This window comes from Alligator sinensis, unplaced genomic scaffold (assembly GCF_000455745.1).
Source record: "Alligator sinensis unplaced genomic scaffold, ASM45574v1 scaffold506_1, whole genome shotgun sequence".
NCBI lineage: Eukaryota > Metazoa > Chordata > Crocodylia > Alligatoridae > Alligator > Alligator sinensis.
This window is the reverse complement of record NW_005842215.1, coordinates 896,352-910,566: the sequence shown is the minus strand read 5'-3', so window position 1 is coordinate 910,566 and position 14,215 is coordinate 896,352. Positions and strand designations below refer to the sequence as shown.

General features: G+C 44.1%; 2 protein-coding genes across 12 annotated transcripts in view; one reads left to right on the top strand and one right to left on the bottom strand.

The window, feature by feature from the left end:
* The window catches only part of LOC102380654 (cathepsin E-A-like), a 58,210-nt gene extending 45,861 nt beyond the window's left edge, over positions 1-12,349 (top strand). For 2 of the 6 annotated variants that reach the window (XR_003094844.1, XR_003094841.1), the window contains exons 11-12: positions 4,420-4,564; positions 8,416-12,349. The gene's annotated coding sequence lies outside the window, so the exon portion shown is untranslated. Of the gene's footprint in view, positions 1-2,114; positions 2,427-4,419; positions 4,565-8,415 lie in introns of all 6 variants that reach the window. The other 4 variants (XM_025208006.1, XM_025208004.1, XR_003094843.1 and 1 more) reach the window with 3 other exon arrangements.
* The window catches only part of BEST3 (bestrophin 3), a 35,946-nt gene that overhangs the window by 7,046 nt on the left and 14,685 nt on the right, over positions 1-14,215 (bottom strand). For 4 of the 6 annotated variants that reach the window (XM_025207995.1, XM_025207999.1, XM_025207997.1 and 1 more), the window contains 3 exons: positions 7,128-7,285; positions 6,468-6,545; positions 5,898-6,050 (listed from right to left, as the gene is read on the bottom strand). In XM_025207995.1, the coding sequence (XP_025063780.1) occupies positions 5,898-6,050; positions 6,468-6,545; positions 7,128-7,285 (389 nt within the window). The remainder of the gene's footprint in view (positions 1-5,897; positions 6,051-6,467; positions 6,546-7,127; positions 7,286-14,215) is intronic. The other 2 variants (XM_006026972.3, XM_025207996.1) reach the window with 2 other exon arrangements.

Below are 14,215 nucleotides of genomic sequence, written 5' to 3'. Positions count from 1 at the left end.
AAGTCACCCATGACAACCATGGTCCTGGAGCATGTGGCCTCAGCCAGTTCCCGGGCAAACTCCTGGTCAAGCTCAGGACTTTGGGTGGGAGGTCTGTAGTAGACTCCCACCATTGTGACCCCTGTGCTGTGTTCCCCACAGATTTTAACACCAGAGGGTCTCCAGCCGTCCACCCTGGTCGCCAATATCGGCTTGCAGGGACGTGTAGCTTTCCTTAACATAGAGAGCTACCCCCCGCCCCTTTTCTCTACACAATCCCTCCTGTACAGGGAATAGCCATCTATACCTGTGATCCAGTCATGGGTGGAGTCCCACCAGGTCTCTGTTATCCCTATGACATCATAATTATTTGCATTGAGCAGGAGGATGAGTTCCTCCTGCTTATTCCCCAAGCTCCTGAGCGTGAAATCTGTGGAAAAGCCAGGCAGTTCTCTCTGGTGAGGGTCTGATATTCCAGAAGTAGGGTAGGCCACAAAAGCAGGGAGTGCTCCCTGCCAGCCCCTCTTTATTAGGCCAGGCCCTTGTAGTCAGAAAACAGCTAGGACTGTGGTTCAGGTTTCTGGAATGCTTTGCTGGGAGACTGTAACAGGGAACCCTAGCCCTGTTACCAGAAGGCAGGTTGGCCCCTTTAAGACCAGAACTTCCTGGGCACAGCGTGCTGGTAAGGTGGAGGATAAAAGCTGAGCCTGGCCAGCTAGTCAGGTGACCGGAAGTGGGCAGGCCAGAACTATAAAAAACCTGGGCTGGGCGGCAGTAGGGGCTAGCAGCCAAAGGGGAAGGAGTGCATATAAGAGCTCCACGGAGAGGCTTGGTGAGTGGCCCAGCTGCTGCAGGAGGAGAACTACTGAGGACTCTCAGAGAAGCGGCGGCAGCCCCAGGAGAAGGACTGTAGCAGACGGTGGGGAGCAGAAGCACAAACCCCTGAGAAAATGTAAGCTGGCATGCTGCCTTCTTTAATTATACTTTTTGGAGGTGGTTATAGCCCATGGACATATTGTTTATAAATTTTGATTGATTAACAACTGGTGATTTGGGTGAGGGTATTGGGGAAGGAAGAGGCCTCATTGTGGGGGGGCTCACTACAGCGTGGGGACCCCAGCACCAGAGAGGGCACAGTATTTGGGGTGCACAGGCCCCAGCACCAGAGAGGGCACACTATTTGGGGTGCACAGGCCTTGGCACCAGAGGGCGCAGTCATAAAAGGCCAAAGTGCACCTGGGGTGCAGCTGTGTGTTTTGGACTGGGACAGTGGAGGTTTGGGGCCGCTGCCTGGCTTTGAACTTACAGTCCCCTGGCTGCAGGGCCAGAGGATGGGCCTCTGGGCCAGAGAGGCTGGGCTCCAGATTGGGGGCAAAAAGGAGGGCCACGAGCCCCAAGACCAAGGAGCCTCGGAGTCAAACCCTATCTGGTGGGTTTAGACGGGGAATCCTTGCTAGAGAAAGACAGGGGTCAAGGCCTCTGGTGGCGGAGAACCCCAACATACAAAATACAATAGGCAGTCTCCCGCTTACAAGAACTTCTGTATAATATTTCCATCAAGACGTGGCAGGCGAGTAGAAAGCGGGACATGAGAAACCTTAAGGGGACTTCAAGGGCGCCCCTCATAGGTCGCGGATAACAGGCAAAAGATGGCACTGGGGAGGGCGACCTGTTACAGAGATGCTCTTTGTACAGAGCTCTCTTCCTTCACAACAAGAGAGATCAACAAAGAGCCACAGGGCTTTCTTTTAAAGAAAGGGGCATCTGTTCATACATCTGTTTTTAACTTGAAAAACCTATTCAGACAATCCCTTTTGGGGAGGCATTATAGCAACCCAAACTGCCTTTGCCAGGGGAATTTTTTATATAAACTTTGAAAATAATTTCACAGGAATGACCTTTATTGTGTTTGTGCTACAATTTCTAAGACGGGGACTCTGGTATTTCAAAAGGGGGAACTTCTTCCTATGGGGAACTTCTAGGGATGTGAAAGCAACTGAGGTCATTCTTTTAGGGGGATGAGGTGTCATAAGTGAAGTAGGATGCTCTCCAGTTGTCTTTATCACTCTCCTATATCTTGTTCACTTGACTTGAATAGAAAAATGTCTCAGTCTCCCTACAAATCTGTGTTTCAGCAATATGTGGTAACGATGGAGAGAAATCTTATAGTTATGGCACTGACCTGGAACATAGGAGATTTAGACTCACTTCTAGTCACTGCCACAGACATGGTGTATGACTTTAGGCAAGTCATATTTTTTCTGTTTCTTCATTCCCCATTTCTAAAAGGGAGATACAAAAATACTCCTTTTCTCCCATATTTTGTTTTGTCTATTTAGGCCCAAATTCTGAGATTTACAACTTGTGGCTGAATTATTGGGCTCACACAAAGCCACCGGGGTCCTGAATGGCTGTGGAAGACTGCAGGGGCATTAGAAATTGCTGGGGTGAGGCCTTAGATTTAATGCTTTTCAGGGAAAAAAGACTATCCTTGGCTAAACAGAGACTATCTTTGGGTAAGGCCATTTGTAGATGACATGGGGGTTTACTTTGCCCTAAATTGAAGTGGTGATTTTTTAAAAACACTGCTTCAATTTAGGGCAAATTAAACCCCTGTGTCTGGTGAGCAGAGCAGTCCCTGAGCTGGGGGGGGGGACTGGTACATCCCTCCACGGCAGTGGCAGCCTCCCCGCAGGCAGCACCCACCCACAGGCACCTGGCTTGGGCAGTTCCGGGGGGCACCACAGCCACGGAAGGAAGTACCAGGCTCCCACACAGCTCAGGCAGGCAGGTTCCGGGGGGAGATCAGGCTTGCCACATTTTTTTTTCCCCTTCTGTGGAGCCTGCCTTCCTGGGCTGCTGCTCGGCTGCTTGCACGGTCTGCCTGCAGACCCCCTGAGCCACACAGAGCCCGATGCTTCCCTCTGTGGCTGTAAGGTAGAAAACTAAAACTCCGCAGAGGTGTTTTAGTTTGCAGCATCCCAAAGTCATTTGCTGCATCCCAAAGTCATTTAAGGCATATTACGCTGCCGAATGTGCTACAGTGCCAAATATTCAAACTCGTGCAAGCAGCCCTTAAAGTGATGCAAAAGACATTTAACCTGCTTTAAACCCTCTTTAAAGTGTCATCTACAAATGGCTTAAGTGTTTGCATAGATACTGCTTAGTGAGGCTCTAATTTTTAGATGCTCTCAAAATAGGAATAATTAAGAATAGTAATGTCACATTTAAATTTTTTTTCTACATTGTACCATTCAGTATCCACAGAAAAGCTCTAGTTGTATCTCATTAACTAGCTCTTTATCAGCACGTGGAAGATGATACACTTACCCCATAACACACTTAAAAACGCAGAGAGGGAGCAGGAGGGAAAAGGAGAAAGCCAGATGGCTCTGACACTCCTTTCCCTGGTACACTGCATTAATATTCCAAGTATAATTATGTAACTGTTTGGGTAGAAATAAACCTGTGAACAAACTACCACTACCAAGTGAAGCCACTGCTTCAGACATGTCTAGATCACAGCCTACTAACATGAGAGTGCACTAGAAATTATGTCTAACAAAAGCTGGAAGGCCTGCATAGGGCAGTGGCAGGGAAAACCTCAACAGTGGCCTTTTGACTGGCTGACCTCCCACTGGCATGAAATACCTGCCTATGCTCTCTGAAGACAAATGCAATGTAGGAAAACAAAGCACTGACTTTCTGGCTATCACACTTAAAAGGATTATAAATTAATCCAGAACATCTGAGAAGAGGGATTAGCAGTGTCTCATGTTATGGGAACCCTTGTTCTCTATTCAGTACATGTGACAAATCAGACCAACAGCCAAAAACCATTCAGCCATGTGCACATTTGAACTGCACAGGAAGTTGAATGTATGGGCTATTGGTCCCTTTTTACAATCCTGTATCCAGGGTCTTGTGGACTCTGCAACAAACAAGACTAAAATTTGCGATTGTAGCACTCCCTGTTCAGATGCTGTGGCAGTGCTGTGTGATAGGATCTCTCCGCTTGCTGCAATGGTTTTAAAAGCTTTAAAAATATTTTTAAGCAAACAGCATGACTAAACACCACCCCAGGCATTACATTTAAAATAATACTAATCTTGTGGTATACATTGATAGCAACAACATTACTCCTACTGTTTGACCATTTTTTCACAAAGGCCTGAGCAAGGAGAGTGTCAGGCTTAACTCTTGATTTTCAGGGTTTCATTGAATGGGTTCATAATATTAGTTTCAATATTTTTCTTTATATTCAATATTATTACATTGCAGCCTGATGCATAGAACAGCCTAGTACCTGGCTTGGCTTGGTTCCATGTGCTTTGCTAGGAATTATAAGCAACTGGAGTGAATCTGCTCTGATTTATAGAACAATTCAATTTACAGCCAAGTACAACATGGTGATTACAGCTGGCTTTCTGTATTTTGCAGTCCTTCTGACCTTTACGCACAAGGAAGTGCCAACCTGCATGACTAAAAGTCAAAGAAAACTAAAAAGCTTGATTCCTGCCAGCTGTCCATGTCTATGGCTCTTACAGGCATCAGCAGGGATTCCACATGTAGCTACCTGCCAATTGTAAGCCTTAAACTAGCCTGTTTTTGATAATTCTTGTCATAGTACTACTGTCCTTTTCTTTTTAATTCATGTAGTGTGATATTATTCACAGAGGAAAGAACCAATGTGGAGTAGATTGCTTAATTACCTAATTACCGGCTTAATGAGGATATGTTAACTGACCAATTAAGATAAAAATCAATGAGCATAAGACAAGCTTTCAATTTCTTTTTCACTCTTCTCTCTTTAATGTGCTATTTGATGTGGCATGACTGTTGTCAATATTAGCTGTCACTTTTTAATAAGCATTGAAAACTGGGTAATTTCATTTGGATTTTAATAATTGATAGTGAATGTTAAAGGCTTGTTTTGACAAGTGTTTTAGACCCCCTCCACCCACTCTGACTCTGCAATCCTATCTCCCCATTTGGGAGTGAAACTGGAAAAGGATGAGAGTTATGGTCTAATTTTCTATCCTCTTCTGGCAGTTTACAGTCCAAATCCAGGGCCCTGATGCTGAAAAAATACTATTCCACTGGGAACTGTTAGTCCTCTGCTTCTTATATCTTTCAGGTTCCTGACCTGACTTTGAGCAGAAGGTTCGACTAGATGACTTCCTGTGGTTCTTCCAGCCCTACTTTTCTATGATTCTATGACCTTTTCTTAGAATGTAGCCTTGGGTAGATTTAAAATGTAATGATTGATTATTTTTGGCTCTTCCTGTAGCTCAGACCCCGTGAAATAAATTCATCCTTGGTATAACTCCATTACATTTTAAAGAATTCACAGCAGGTAAAATTAATCTTGTCCCTTGACTTCAGCTCATTTGGTAAGATTTCACTTTCTACATCTTTTATAGATGTCATAGATTTCCTAGACATTAGGGCTGAAAGGGACCTTGGAAGATCGAGTCCAGCCCCCTGCCCCAGGGGCAGGAAGTCAGTTAGGGCCAAAGGATCCAAGCAAGATAGGCATCCAAATGTGTCTTAAAAGAGTCCAGAGCAGGTGCCTGCACCACCTACAGAGGGAATCTATTCCAGGCCTTGAGGGCTCGGACAGTAAAGCAGTTTTTCCTTACATCCAGCCTAAAATGGTCTTGGAGGAGTTGGTGACCGTTGGACCTTGTCATCCCATGGGGTGCTCTGGTGAACAGTGCTCCCCCAGATCCTGATGTACACCCCTTATATACTTATAGGAGCCACTAAGTCTCCTCTGAGCCTGCACTTTTCCAGGCTGAAGAGTTCCATGGCTCTCAGCCTTTCATCATAAGGCCTATTCTCTTGCCCTCTGATCATGCGCGTGGAAAGGCAACCGAAAACAAATATTGTTATTGTAGCTAACAAATATAGTTTACCTTGAGCCATCCTGCATAGAAGAAGAACTGTAACAATGTAAAGACTGGAATGTAAAGATCTAACTCATGCCCATTATATCCTTGGTCGGGATCCAAAAATTGACGTCCTATCAGGCATGCAAAGAAGAAGGTATAGACAGCAAGAGTGACGACCTAAAATGAACAAAATCTCCATTGAAATCACAGAGCAAAAAATATGTATATACAAGGCACCACATTCCTAAAGGGATCTGGGTGCCTAACATAATATTGTTCTAAAATCTGTAGGCTTTAGACAACAAAATGGCAGCATGTTGTATTGGTGGCCAGGGACTGAGTCCAGGAGGAACTCAAAAATTTAATTTATAACCCACCTTATCATACCAGAAAAGCTTCCTAGCATCTTCAAGTCAAATATCACCTAAAATGTATGGTCATCCAAAAGCCCAAGCCCAAGAAGGGAACTACTGAATACTCAGTATCTCTGAGACTCAGACCCTTTGTCAGGGTACCTAATATGAATGTAGGAGCCTCAAGCTTCCATTTCTGCAAATCTTGCTCCAAAATTTGGAAATGGTAATAGCTCAGTACCTGTGTATAGACCAGTGGAATTCCAACCCAGTCATAACCAAACAGAAGGCTACACCAAGACCGGTATCTAATCATTTCCTAAATAGGAAACAAAACAACACACATGACAATTCATAATTTTGACACTTGATAGAATGTTTTGGTACATTTATTTCACATAAATGAAAGTCTATAAAGTAGAACATTGGTCTGTGTGTATAGAATATAAATTTATTTATAAATAAATCCAGGAACTCATTAACATATTTGAAAGTTATACATAGGACTTACAGTGCTTGGTTGTATACTCAGGCCACATCTACACATTACACTTAGGGTGTGATTAACTAGTTAATAATACCTTAAGTTGTGATCCAGCCACAAATTCAATCAAGTAATGGCATGATAAAAGAAGCGATAAGCCACAAAGTAATTCCACAAAAATGTGTAATAATTTTGCTGCTGCTGCTTATCACGCTATTGAACATGAGGCCCAGTGCTCCCATGTGGCTGGGAGCCCCATCAACTGAGAGACGCCCAGCTGCAGAAGTGTACCATCCACTGCTAGTCCCACAGCTGATGACACTCATGTTTGGGGATAGTGCAGGGATTAAATTATAGACCTGGACAAACACTATATAGTTATTTAAGTATAATTTTGTATAGAATTTTTCTACTCACATTCATCAGGGTCTGCAGGTCCACACTGTCTCTGATTCTACCTTCTTTTCGTGCCTTAACTGCCAGATTTCCGAACCAGATAAATGGAACCCAATATTTAAGATGGGGAGACGCCAGCTTGTCAAATAATTTTTTTTCATCTGCTGTCATGAAACCTGCTTACAAAAGGAAAAGGGTTGATTTGCTGTGTGTGACAGGGTGCAATTAACTTACAATTGTGAAGTTCTTGTTCTGAAATACATTTTTATTGAACATTAATTTCCATGCAGCTCTGGACATATTGCGATGTGAGAGAGTAATCTTAGTACAAAACTATTGTGAACTATACTTAAAGTTAGGACCCGGTTTAAATTGCAGGCCTGTATTGTTAACATTATGGACCAATCAAGGTGGGGGCCACCATTTTTGCTCCTAGATCATGGAGGCCCTGCCCCCCCCCCGCCCGATTGGCTGAGGGGGCAGGTTTAGAACTAAATTTAATTGCAGTAATAGAGGCCTTGCTCCCAAGATTCTTGTTTTCTGCTTAAAACAGAACAGGCGTGATTCTTGTCAACCTCTTCACAAGAGCTCTGTTCCGCCCAACTTCCCAGCCTGTCTAGGTCCACCTGTATCTGCAGCCTATCTTCAAGCATGGCCATGCTTCCCCATAACGTGGTGTCATCCGCAAACTTTGCCAGTGAGCTTTTCACCCCCCCATCCAAATAGTTAATAAAGATGTTGAAAAGTACTGGACCAAGCACTGACCCCTGCGGGACACCGCTGCCCACTTCTCTCCAAGACGATACAGATCCATTCACTATGACTCTCTGAGTCCTATCCTGCATCCAGTTTCTCACCCACCTGACTGTCTTGGAGCTAAGCCCACAATCCTCCAATTTTACTACATAAAATTCTGTGGTTATATGAACTGTTACAGACCTCTCTGATACAATAGTCTAAAAATAGCTTGTTTTCTCACACACTGCTGTTACTTCTGAAGTATTGCAGATGTACAAGGCTCACTATTTCACAGACCACTCTCTGATTTAGTACTCTATTTTTAGGCAATGAGGACTGAAATAATGCCAGTCAAAAGATTATCCCTACTCAACAATAATGGCTTGTTATGGTGACTTGCAGCTTATTAAAAAGTGACTGGGGACACAGGACTTTCTGTTGCACTAGAGCTTCAATACAGTGAATGGGCAGCAATCAATAAAAGTATAATTAGTAAATCAAGTTTAGTGGGGAAGGCATTTACTGCAACTAAAATGCTTCTGTACTAGATGTTATTTCTTGTTTCCTTCAGACTTATTAAGGAGTCCTAAGAGATGGATGAAGAATTATGCTCAGAAATCCCACAGCTACAGAGACAACAGACTGAACCATGTTCCCTAGACCTGCAGAAGGAAGGCAACCTTTGCATGGCAGCCTGCCCTACTTACTTCTGAGCCAGGGTGCTATTATCTTTCATACAGCCTTCCCTGTGTCCTGTGAAACTTTCTGTTTGACTATTACAAGAGGATTTTGGGGAAGATGGAGTTGGAGCTAGGGGAGTTTTTCTAGCAACTCAGCTCTGCAGGAATGATGCTGTTTAAAGCTGAAGTGGAAGCAGCTGGCTGAAGAGGTGGTGCGAAGGCCAGGGACCTTTGTGCAAGGCCTAGGCTGCAGGTCAGTCTCTGCATTAGGAAAAATGGCTTCTCCAGGTCTTTTCCATCCTCTTCTCCCTGCTGCGTTAATGGCCTGGGAAAAATCATCCTAGCTCCTGGCTCTGATTTCTGTAGGAAATAAACTGCCCCACTGTCACATGCGATCTAATCCCAAATTTCAGTCTGAGGAAATAATCGTTTTCTGAACAGCCTAATGCTAACAGAACTGTGTTTTTAAAATGTATTTAGTATTGTGTTCAATGAAACCTCAGCATCCCTGCATTGTTCTGCTGCCTGTGAGCCAGAAGGTGAGCTTAGTGAGAAAGTGCCTGTAAGCTAAAGTCTCTTAGAAAACCCTAGACATGAGGGAAATGATTGGCTCCTTGGTTATGTCCATTTCTTTTGTGCCCGAGTTCTCTCTCACCTGTGTTATTGTGAGCTCCTTGATTTTCATCCAGTCTGTGCAAAGCACAGCAGCTAAAATAATCTTTTGGACAATCTAAAAAAACTGACTTTGATCTCATACTATTAGTTGTTATTTTATTGTATTTTATAGCAGTGCTTATAGGTCACAGGGCCCTATTATGCTAGGTGGTGTGTTAGTACATAGGCTGCAATCTTATACTTATTCACCTGCTTAACCTTGCTCCTAAAGCAGCCTTGTTAAAGTCAGGAAGCAGGCGGATAACTGTTTTCAGGATAAGGGCCAAAACAACAGACAGATAAACAAAGGGTGGGAAGGAAAATAGAGATGTGAAGTGGCTTGAGTGATCTTTTACCATATTCTTTTTATGTACATGATAGTCAGGGTTGGATCCGGGGGGAATACAGTGATGCAGTTGGTCCCCCAACTTTATTTCCTGGTTCACCCAGAGTTTAAAACCAACTGCCTGGGCCTGCAACAGCATTTCTATTCAGGCAGCAGTGAGAGAATCAGTTGACTTCATGGATGATTGTAAACTACCTGCTTCCTTCTAAACTATTCAGTACACAGGTGTTAATGCCCCTATCCCCTTTTTAATGGTATTGATGTTCTAATCAAGCTGTCCTTTCTTTTGCAGTTCTGTTATTTGTTAGTTGCTCCTGGTAATCTAGCTCCTATTTCACCACCCTGCAGACTGCTTTTAACTATAGCTAAAAACATTAACTTAGATGTAGAACTGTTAACTCACATGAACATTAACTTGGGTGCAGAAATAGCTTTCAGTGCAATCCTGGATGCACTGTCAAGCTGCTCAAGAAGACTAAGTTTTGTTTTATGAATCTGAAAGAGATGAACATTTGATTCTAAAGACTACAAGACTAATGAAACAACAGCTTTAACTTATTTTTGCCTCGTTGTATTTTTTATTCACAGTACATGATATAACAAATGAATGCTTTGATCTTAAACTGAATAATATAGCCCTAGCCCCTTGGCATATTAGCAAAGCCTCCAGTTTCTTCTTAGTTTCTGGAGAAAAATGTGTTGTGTTATATTTGATTATGCATTACACCATCTCCACTCCTCTTTTCAAAATCCTAAATTCACCCATGAAGATAATGACATCATTTAAGGTAATACATTACTACTTTCCCAGTATATTTCTGTAATGGGTTTTGCTGTGTAAAGGTGGAACATCCTAGAGCTGAGGTAGAAGGAGTTTAATTCCAGGTTTCAGAACCATTTCAAGGAGGCAGTCCCATGTGGGAACTAATTTGGTACTGATGAGATTATTCAGTAAGAGCAGTTTCAAGGTGTTTGGGGAGCAATGGAGTTTCCTAGTTTGCTTTGTATGGCTTGTTGGTTTGGGACTCCTGCTTGGGGTGCTACATGAGAGCTTTGGGATATGTATTGTATTGTATTAATTTGGATTAAAGCAAGTCTCATTAAATCAAACCCTATACAGAGATGGTAATTTGTTCTCAAACATAAGAGCCAGTTGTAAATGCATGTCAATTATTAATAGCGGTTATAGTGCAGTCATAGTATGTCAATAATTAATTAGAGTTATAATTCTGTTGTAATAGTTCGTATTCGTCTTCTATAGGTTTTCTGTATGAAGGTAGTCTGTATTATGCACCCATTCAGCTGAAGAATCCCTGGGATGTCCTCCTTCGCAGGGGACCTTACGCCCATAATCTCACCTACCATGACTTGATAATAAGAAAAGGGATGTCTAGGAGGGAGGTTTTTCTGCGAGGATGATCCTAGGATTTACCTTAGTACAATGAGGGCTCCACCTTCCCCTATACCCTCTCCCATTCCACCGGGTAGGTAACATGAATAATTGATTGTTCACGGGGTTTCACCCCAATAGATTCTTGTTTTCTACTTGAAACAAAACAGGCGTGATTCTTGTTAACCTCTTCATAAGAACTCCGTTCTGACCTTTGACGTAATGTCCCTGGGCTACACAGCCTGATAGCCACTACTCAGGCAACAAAGTGTTATCACAGTTCTGCTCTCTGCAGCAAGTTGCCCTCACCAGGTTCAGTCAAAAGAAGGAAGAAACTAAAGAGGCAATTCTTGGTTTACCATTGTTGTTTAAATCAGAGCTTCAACCATGCTCTTTGATTTATTCCCTGCCGGCTGAGCTGCCGAAGCTCAGGATCAGGGCTCCTGCATTGCAACCTTCACAGTGATGTCCTGATCAGCTGCAACCTTGCAGCCTGCCTTAGGACTGCTGGAGCTTGCCTTTTCCCCTTCCCTGCTCAGTGAATTCTCCTCTCTCTGCTCCAGGGTGGACACTTCTGGTTCTGTTTTTTCCTCCCAGTGTCCTGGAGTCCCAGTCCTTTTCTTTTCCCCGGTCTGCTCCAAGTTCCTCTTTAGCCTGGTTCTTGGGCTCCTCTCCCCACTCCGACAGAAGCACCAGGGGAAAAAAAGACTCTTTTCGAGCAGTTTGGCTATGTTGATGGTGCCACTGCAGGTAAGCACATGCTACACCTTGATCCTCCTTTCCCTTCCCTGGGTGTTTCTTTCCTACCTCACAATGCATCATTTGGTTTGCTGACTCTGTCCCTGAAATGGATTCTAATAGCTGGTGGATTCTTATATCTAACAAGGCAGTGTAAGAGTTAGCCATGAGCTACGGACTGCACTATAACAGTGATGTAATTATAGTACGTTGTGTAAATTTATATATAAAAATGTCAGTATGGCACATCTTAAAGCACAGAAGCATTGGGGAAAATAACTTTGATAAAATGGAGCTTATTAGTTCTCAGGGTTTCCCACATCAAATCTTCTCAGTGGAAATTAAAGAGATAGTATTTCAGACTTTAAGTGCTGCGTGTTTGAAGATCAAGCTGTGTTCTCTCTGATCTCTCCCATGTAATACAGATTTTGCAATCAGGATGCCAAGTCTAATTTTGCTAATGATGCATGAAACAGCACAACATAGAAAATATATGAGAACATATTCAATTGGTTTTGTAAGTAAAGTAAGTGGATAAGATGCTATGACAGAGCACAAGATGTTGGTGCCTGCCACTTTAAGGTCTGAGCCAAGCAGCCAGAAGGTGCTTGATTGCAATGGCCATTTTAGACTTCTGGCTGCCTATATAAAGAGAGCAGTTCACTGCTGGCAGACAAGGCAGAACCATTGCCTGGCTGCAAGGCTGCATGCAACATCCTAGAGGTAAGGGCAGGAGCTGTAGGGGATGGTTTGGAGGCTCCTGGTCCTGGGCATGATGTAAAAGTGCACCCTGCCAGGAGTGGGTGGCCTGGTGGGGCTCTCAGTGGTGTGGGAACCCCCAGGAAATACCAGACCAGTTACCACCCTGGTGAAAGGCGGGTCAGGGCGCCTTAACCCCAGCTCCCACAACCGGGTGGGTTAACACGTAGCTGGGCCAAGAAGGTGGACCCAAGCTAGAGAGGGGGCTAGAGACTCATAGACCTGACTTGAAAACCCTTGACTGGTCAATGCTGGGGCCAGGACTGGAAGGGTCAAAAGGCCCAAGGGCCCACCATGAGGGACGCCCAGAGCTGAGGGCCTGGGGTTTCCAACTGGCCTTGGAGGTGAGGCCAGGGCCTGTGTGGCCAAAGGTCCTGGGGGAACCATACCCGAAAGGGGGAACAGTTCAGGGAGCTAGGCAGTGCAGAATGAGGGCAGAGCAGGCTGCCTGAGTGGAGGGATTTTGTAGGGGTCTGGATTTGAGGATTCTGGGGCCCAGTGTGGGACCAGTGAGGTTAACATCTGTGGATGCCATCTGCGAGGCTTGGGCTGCAGTGTAGGGGAGGAACGGAGCCACAGATAGTGCCCCCTGGCATCGGGGCAAGAAATGGGCAGCTTCCCACCTAATTAATATCCTAATTATAAATTATCAAGGCATGGAAGGAGAGAAGGCGGGCGGTTGGCCCAGAAACAGGTGGGTGGGCCAATGGTAGATCGGCCCTGAGAAGGCTCCCTGTTACAGATGGAAATAGATTTGTTGAACAAGAACAAGATATTTTGACACATTCTCTTTTTTCTGAGTGCTAATTGCACCTTCAGTAATTTACAGATACAGAAATCCAAGACACGCTTTCTCTTGAGAAGGACATGAGACGTGCTGCAGATATTGAGTGTAATCAGGAGAAGATTATGGTATCCTTGAGTAAGGTAACAAAGTACAATGTCAATGTAAGAAACAGCACTTTTGGATAGTTCTGCCATTTAATAACAAAACAGGGTGCAGTGCTGCTGCCACCTTTAATAATCTAAAAATAATGCTCTTACTGCACAATATATTTACTACAGCATTTGAATGTGCCTTAGATTTTATGTTGGCCATACTTGTTGCCCTAGAGCAACAGCAAGAGTTTTCAATAAAGTTGGACTTGAGATATTAGCATACAAGAAAACCTATTTTTGGAGTGAGTTTCAGATACAATTCACAGGAGAGGCTCTCTGAAGTCATTATCTAGGAGAGCACAGTTTGAATTGCTTATAAAAAGCAATAGAGCTCCAATCAATAATCAATTCTGCTTTCTAGTCACACAGGGCCTGTACAGAAGTTACACTTGTTGCTCGTTAAGTGCACAGAAAGTGCTCTAAAGCTGTAACCAAACAGATGGTCATAGCACATCAAATGCTTTAGAAATGGTGGATTGCATTTGAAGTTAACCCTGAATGGATGTGGTATCAGACTAAAGCGCTTTAGGTTACAGCGCTTTATCTAACTACATCCCATCCTGAGTTAAGGCAGGTCACATTTGCCAAAATCCTAGGAGCCCCTTGCTGGGTGTCTTCCTAGCCTCAGCCAGTGGTTATCTGCTCCAGGAGAGCACCAGCCTTGCCCCCAGACTGTCACAGAGAGGAGACCGAAAAGGCTCTGTCTACTCCCTGTGCTGCTGGGTAGGGGTGGGGTAACCAAAACTCCCTGCTGCACAGAACGCCAAGAAGTTTGTGGGCATGGGTCTTAGTGGGAGCTGATCCAGGCCTACTCAGCAGAGAGGCTCTATTTCCCCCAACCCCTCCCCAGCCACAGTTCCTCGTG